Source organism: Cryptomeria japonica, chromosome 4, assembly GCF_030272615.1.
Source record: "Cryptomeria japonica chromosome 4, Sugi_1.0, whole genome shotgun sequence".
Classification (NCBI taxonomy): domain Eukaryota; kingdom Viridiplantae; phylum Streptophyta; class Pinopsida; order Cupressales; family Cupressaceae; genus Cryptomeria; species Cryptomeria japonica.
In genome coordinates, this window is record NC_081408.1 from 663,620,425 (window position 1) to 663,627,848 (window position 7,424).

General features: G+C 33.3%; 1 protein-coding gene and 1 non-coding gene across 2 annotated transcripts; one reads left to right on the forward strand and one right to left on the reverse strand.

Annotated features, from left to right (window-relative positions):
• Nucleotides 1-1,083: 1,083 nt before the first annotated feature.
• On the forward strand, nt 1,084-1,156 carry TRNAK-UUU (transfer RNA lysine (anticodon UUU)). The gene has a single exon. It is a non-coding gene; the product is annotated as a tRNA-Lys (tRNA).
• A 2,170-nt stretch (nt 1,157-3,326) lies between these two features.
• LOC131061783 (tetraketide alpha-pyrone reductase 1) lies at nt 3,327-6,854 on the reverse strand. The gene is made up of 6 exons (XM_057995607.2): nt 6,703-6,854; nt 5,877-6,046; nt 5,607-5,795; nt 5,251-5,413; nt 4,737-4,929; nt 3,327-3,666 (listed from the first exon to the last, which is right to left on the reverse strand). Exons 1-6 carry the CDS (start codon nt 6,830-6,832, stop codon nt 3,510-3,512), a joined length of 1,002 nt encoding a protein of 333 aa, XP_057851590.2. The 5' UTR covers nt 6,833-6,854; the 3' UTR covers nt 3,327-3,509.
• Between the last annotated feature and the right edge of the window lie 570 nt (nt 6,855-7,424).

Consider the following 7,424-nt stretch of genomic DNA (forward strand, 5'->3'; position numbering starts at 1 on the left):
TGTGCCAGAAGTCTGAATATCTCAGTGATATTTTTAAAAAATGGAAAGATTTAAAGGGGTCAGTCCGATCAATAGAAACAGAGAGGTTCACTGGGAACCTACTGCCTCTTCATCTCTACAGTTATCGTTCAGAGCAAGCAACTTCAATCCTAATTAGAGTCTTTTTGATTGTCTAACGATTGGGTAGAATTTTGGATTAGAGTCTACTAGGATGCAATCTCAGAACATAGAAACTAGAATTAATGAAAAATCAATGCTGAACACAAGAATTTATAATTTATAATGTATAATATAAAATAGCTAAATCACAAATTCAAATGCCCAAAATGTTTCATGAAAAAATAATTTTCACTATATTGAGAAAACTTGAACCCTACCATATTGAAAGCCTATCAATGGAACTGAATGCTATGCTACAGACGAGCATTTCTATTCTATAGTGCATAATGTAAAATAGCTAAAATCTCTTACTGTGAATGATGTCGATCAACAAAATTACCGGACGAGAGTCAGACCAAGGGACTTGCACGAGAGATGAATGCACAAAGGCCGATTCCGGCGCACGATCAACAAATCAACAGTGAAGCCTGGGGTTATTCATGTATCTCGAAACAAGGTTAAAGGGGAGCGTAGAAGCAGATCCGAGATGGTACGACAGCGAAAAATGACTGGAAAACACAGCCTCTGGAATTTAATAATGGCAAAATTGAAACCCTAATCGCCATCTGTCCATGCTCCAGTGCCAGCCTGCAAAAAATCAAAGATCAATCATAGTGATGATATGCAAGGTTGAAATGAAATTCACGAGAGAAGAAAATTTGAGCAAACGTTAATACCAATGGATGGCAAGAACTGTCATACCTGTGATTTGCAAACGAAAACCCTAATCGGCAGCTGTGTAGTTGGAATCCATACTGCATGCGATCTCGACCATTTACATGTGTCTTTCACCATCCACTAAAACAAAACAAAAATCCAATTGAATTTTCAAAATTCTTTTGAAGTTACCCAACAAATTTTGTTATGGGAGCTTTAACAAGTGGAATTTCGTAATATAAATTATTATTTTTAGTTATTATTGCAGCCGTCTTAGCTCAGCTGGTAGAGCGCGTGGCTTTTAACCACGTGGTCGTGGGTTCGATTCCCACAGACGGCGTTTAAATTTGATATCATGTAAAGTAAAAGGTCACAATGTATGTAAGATTGTCTGAGGAAAATTTCTACTCGAAATCAATCAACTTGTTTGGTTAACTTTTCTTACCCATCTAACGATGGTTAATTATTATCTTTTATATGTTTAAGGGGTTTAGTGATGATTAATTTTTTTATTAAAAAAGGTATTGATCATTCAATATTAATCAAAATTATCAAAGTTGTAGGGAAAGAATTTTGGGGACGTTTTTTAAGCATATTATGAGGATAAATAATATGAGATGTCTTTTCCTCCATCTTCTTTTGGTGACATGTATAGAGGTTTGAATTTGACAGTGTAAAGCTCATAAGGTGGTGATGGATAGATTTGGTGTCCAATATTTTTTCAAGTTACTCTTCAACACCTTTTAGATAAGAAACTTCTAGGAATGCCCTTCTTAGGCTCTTTATTGTACATGTGGATAAACACCACAAGGCTTCCTTCCCTTCATCCACTTCCTTGTGGTGACGCTTGCAAAGGGTTGAATTTGACTTTGCTCAACTCCTCCAAGGCCTTTCCAAGGGACTTGAGGATCTTAGGTTTGAACAAAGACACTTGATTACATAGACATTTTATGTTTTTGAGATTAGATATGGTCTAATATAGTATAACAAGAGAAAATTTTACTTCATTGTACTGGTAGTTGGGGAAAAGATCCTATTGGTTAAGATGGATTACACTATTAGTCAAGGAAGATGAAGAGTTGGTATTGATTGTATAGTGGTCAAGTTGGACGAGGTTGAGGACATGGTAATACAACAATGAATGTGGATGTCTCAACAATCTAACTTGAATATGATGGTGGATATATTGGTAGTTGTTGTGATGCTTACATGGCAAATTAAGTGGTATTCATTTGGAGCCAAGTGGGTATGTGAGTGGTGTGATGGGAGAATTTGAGTGTGTTAGAATCTATGATAATGAAAAAGTCAAGAACTCCTTGCTTGACACGGGAGAGGTTCTCATATTAATGCATCTATATTTGTAGTAATTTTTATGTTGTATAATTATATGTTGTGTCTTTTTGCTAGTAGTTAAGGCGATCTAAACAAAATTATTTATAATTTTATCAATTTGTAATGAGCGATTAATTTATATATATTTATCTACCTCCCTCAAAGTATATCTATAAACTACAACCAAGCTATGACTTATAAATATACACTTGATTAAGTAGATATTTCATGTTTTGGAGGTTAGACATGGTCTAATATTGAAGAGTTGGTATTTATTATATGGTGGTCAAAATGGACAAGGTTGAGCACATGGTTGTAAGAGCAATAAATGTGAATGTCTCAATAATCTAGCACTCAAATATGATGGTGGATATAGTGGTAACCATTGTGATGCATACAAGGAAAATTAAGTGGTATGGAATTTGGAGCCAAGTGGGTGTGTGAGTGGTGTGATGGGAGAAATTGAGTGTATGTTGGAATCTCAAGAACTCCTTGTTTGACATGTGAGCGCTTCTCATATTAATGCACCTATATTCGTAGTAGTTTTTATGTTGTTTTGTTATACGGTGTCTTTTTGCTACTAGTTAAGGTGATCTAATTATTTTTAATAGCTTTAGCAATTTGTAATGAGCGATTAATTTATATATATTTGTATACTTTCCTCAAATTATATATCTAAACTACAACCAAGCTATGACCTATAAATATAATTTAGGAACCACTTTTACCATTAAGACTCAAAATATATTTAACTATTACATAATGTTTAAGCTATTTCTAATAGAATATATTTATCCACTCAAATTGGAGTGAGAAGTGCATTGAGGATTGAACTTATTGCTCCTCTCTATTATAATACATGTTTTGTATTTAAATTTATTTTATGGTGGTGGTTTCATTGAATAGTTTGATTAACTATTTATAACTATCCATAAGGTTGATAGAAAGGTCTATCATTTGTTTTCTTCCAATAATTTAAAATGATATAAATTCTATAAGTAGTATTACCAAACATGGAAAGTAATTATGTATGTAAATATTGTATTTTTTGAATTGAACACTACCTTAATTAGTTGCAAGTCAATTTAATTTGACATAAACTGCTAAAATGAAAACATAATATTTACAAGTAATTGTGAATAAATATGTAATAAGAATGCATGAGATAGATTACACACTAGAGCAAAGACATTAAGTTTTCATTGAAATAAAGCTCTCATTATTTTGTCACTAGGAATTCACAAGCACTAATTAGCATCACTAGAGAAACCTTGTCACCATAAAATATCATAAGCAACTATTGAGTCTTGCAAATAGAAGAGAATAGCATATGCTATTTACGAGGTTGGATCTTGCTACTATTATTTTCCTTGTTTAGGAAGGTATGCTTGATCTATGAGTGATGCAATACAATCATCAAACATTTTATCAATGGTACCCTTAAATTCAAAACCAAGATTCTTCAACTTGGAGGTATCATAAGTGTATGGATGCCTTGTTCCCCATATGTTCTCAAATCTGAAAGACAACATAATTAAATAAGTATACACTAAAATATAGAAATATTTATCATTAAATAAATAAATAAGCTCATATTCATAAATATATTCAAGATATTATAAATTTATCATGTTGAAACGTGGATGTAGTATCAATCTATGACACAAATAAAATGGAATTTAAAATTATTGATTTTAAACAAATTCAAAAATAAGAACTCATTGCATATGACATAATCATGGTGAGAACAAACACATTCCTCAAGAACCAACAGTTGTGATGTAATTATGGCATGCTGCCAATAGAAGCTAGAAGGAATGGAAACTAGTTGGTGAATACAAAGAGTATTAGAAGAGAAAACTAGTAGAAGGAAAGATACTTGATCAAGAAAAACATAAATTTAACAAGTAGGGTGTCAATTTGTACACGAACATAAATTTACTAATTAGAAAATCAAATGGTACATCTTAAAAGACATACATAAGAGAAAACATTAAACAATAAATGAAGAGGCGTATGGCCAAAATGAAACCAATTTTTATTAACTTATTATTTATCACGTTATGCACTTTAGAGATAATAGAATTATAAAAACGCTTCATAAATCCTCCAACTTCTAGAGAAAAATGGGATATATAATAGTGCAGCAAAGATTAATTACATATTATACATATTTATATAAAATTTCAAGATAAGAAAAGATGAATTATTAATTAAGATAAATTTTTATTATATTATATATAACTCTTTTTATTTATTTAAGATTCAATCCCTAATAATTATCCCCATATATATTAAATTTTAAAAATAATAATAATATATAATTCATAGAGGAAATAGCTGAGTGGTAAAACACACATCTTCAATATCTAATCAATCCAAAATAAAGACTATAAACATAATGAAAAAGATCAAATCCAAACAGTCCCAAAAAAAACACTCTTTATCAATTACATTTATAAATTTAAAAACCATAAAATTTTATAATTTTCATGAAAAAATTAAGCATCACATTCTTTTGTTCTCAGTACCCAACCCTAAAAGCAGCATTTAGCATTTCAAATAATTTTATTGATTGATATACTAACCGTGTGGGGATGTTTAAATGTGGGTAACGCTGTGCCAAGATTTGTGCTAACTCAGAGTTATCTAGTACATCAGATGAGCATATGTAACGTCCTTTTGCTCTTGCCTCTTCATAAACCAGGATGTGACAACGAGCAACATCATCAATGTGAACATATCCCATACGTCCATGCATTGCAAACCTCTTCGTCTCCCCTGCATAATTATCAAATTCAGTGTATTCTTATTTCTATTTGGTCTTATATATTTTTTGAATTATCAAAGAGTTGTAGTTGAATTGGTTGAATACATGTGATTAAAGTGATCTTATGTTTTTTTATTATACCATTTATCAAGGTTTGAACTTTTGAGAAATTAAGATTGTGTTTTGAGTCTTTGTTGGAATGGATACCCCTCAGTTTTCCATTCTTGATCAAAGAAGTATCGACATAAGCTCATGTTTTTGTATCAAATAACAAAACGAACTTGTGAATGATAGTTCAAACAATCATAAATTTAATGTACAAAATAGAATACCTTTTAACAACCCAAGCACATCTGATGCAGTAGAGCTTAGATCAGGAGGAAGGCTCGGTCCTATTATAAATGTGGGAAGAACCACAACCATGTCTAAATTGTTTTTCTCAGCGAAATCCCATGCAGCGTTCTCTGCTAATATCTTTGCCAAAGGATACCATAACTGTTCAACAAACTCCATATTTTTAGTGATCATGCACAATGAGCTTAAACAACACACTCTAAGCTTTGACTTGTTTAGATGACTCATCTGAAATCATACTGGCCTTCCCATAAGATCTACCTATTAGTATGATTTCAGATAAACTACCTAAACAAATCAAACTGTAAAATATACTGTTACTCTTACCACAAACCTGAAGTCTTTCACAGAGTTCAACAGAGCCCCAGCTGGACTCATTGAGAGGAACAGATGGATCAAAATCAGTCCTGACTCTAACAGCAGAAGAAGAGGATGTCAAAATCACTCGCTTTACACTTTCATTTTTCTTGCAAGATCTAAGAACATTCAGTGTTCCAGCAATAGCTGGATCCAGAATTTCAGTCTGCATTCCAAAACAGTCAAATAAGTCCCCTATTTTCCAATTCCTTCATGTATTGTAAATTAAAGTCTAAAGAAGACTTGCCTTAGGATCTGACTTGACTGTAACAACAGGGGAAGCTGTGTGAAAAACTCCCTGGCAGCCATTGACAGCATCATCAAAGCTACCATCTATTAGTAAATCAGCTTTAACGAGTTGAAGCCTCTCTTTCGCCCCAGGGAGCTTCCACAGATGCCCAACTTTTTCCTCGTTCCCTGCAACTCCACTTTTCAGAAGCATTACAAGCCAAACAAGTCCTGAGAAGGGATAGGAGTAGAGGGTTTCGACTTAAACAGCATATTTTAAGCTTTGATTTGTAAGGTGGTTCATCATAAGCATTACAAGTCAACCAAGTTCTGAAAAGGGATAGGAGTTGAGGGTTTCGACTTAAACAACATATTTTAAGCTTTGATTTGTAAGGTGGCTCATCAGAAGCATTATAAGCCAAGCAAGTTTTGAGAAGGGATAAGAGTCAAGGGTTTCAACTTAAACAACATATTTTAAGCTTTGATTTGTAAGGTGGCTCATCTTAGATCACATTAATATGTGGATCATATTTAAATAATGAATGTGATTTCAGATGAGCCACATAAACAAGATAAAAGAATCACCACTTAAACAACACACTTTAAGTTTTGATTGATTTAGGTGGTTCATCTTAATTAACTAATAGACAAGTCCTACTTAAGAAACAAAAATGATTTCAGATAAGCCACATAAACTAGGCAAAATTTAGAATATGCTTTTAAACCCAACAAAAACAATATATTATATATAGATTGTTTACATGGAGGATTCAATCTCACATGAACAATCAAAACTTGAACAAAAATCTACATGAAAGGGATGATATAAAGAGAAAGAAGAATACCAGGATCGCGCACAGTCCCCCTGACATTGTAACCTTTTTGAAGAAGGCGCATGACAAGCCAGGAGGCGAAGAACCCAGATGCTCCTGTGACGCACACAGTTGTTCCATTCATGGCTTCCATTTCATCCATTACAATGGGATCTTGGCTTGAGATGAGCACTTTGTGTGCTTTGTATATAAAGCGTGAGTGGGATTCTAAAGAGCATGCAAAAGAAGCCGAAGGAAAAGAAGGTAGATGAGTAGCTTATCAGTTGTTCCATGCTTTTTACGTCGGTCTCAAAAACTGTTTTTGAGAACTGCCTACCTACTTTCAACGTTTCTCAAGGGGGAAATGACTTTGGCACCTATTTTTTGGTAAGTTTTCCGTTTTAACTTTAAAAAAAAAAAGATTAGAAATGTGATCAGTCATGAAGGTACGTTAGAGTGAATTATTGCTCCTTTTTAATGTCTGTCAGAAATATAAAATCGGGCCTATGGAGAGATTCTCTCCATGCTTGAAATTTGGAAAGCCATTTCGTCCTAGTGATACCATGTGAAATGTCTTTTCTTATTGAGCTGATAGATTCTTAGTATGGGGTTTCTTTGCCGGAAAATAGTCAGTATGTCGTAAAATTGTCATCACGGCAGGCGGAAAGAGGGTTTGACAGCGTTGGAAAAAGGCTATGCAAGGTTTGTTTTTTTAATGTTTTTCGACGGTTTCATGGGACCGGTTGGCAAGGCTG

Coding starts and splice junctions, on each gene's coding strand:
- LOC131061783 (XM_057995607.2), bottom strand. CDS start 6,832: ATGGATGAAATGGAAGCCATGAATGGAACAACTGTGTGCGTCACAGGA. Junction 4,930..5,250: donor TGTGCTTGGGTTGTTAAAAG/GTATTCTATTTT, acceptor ATAATTATGCAG/GGGAGACGAAGAGGTTTGCA. Junction 3,667..4,736: donor CATTTAAACATCCCCACACG/GTTAGTATATCA, acceptor GTTGTCTTTCAG/ATTTGAGAACATATGGGGAA.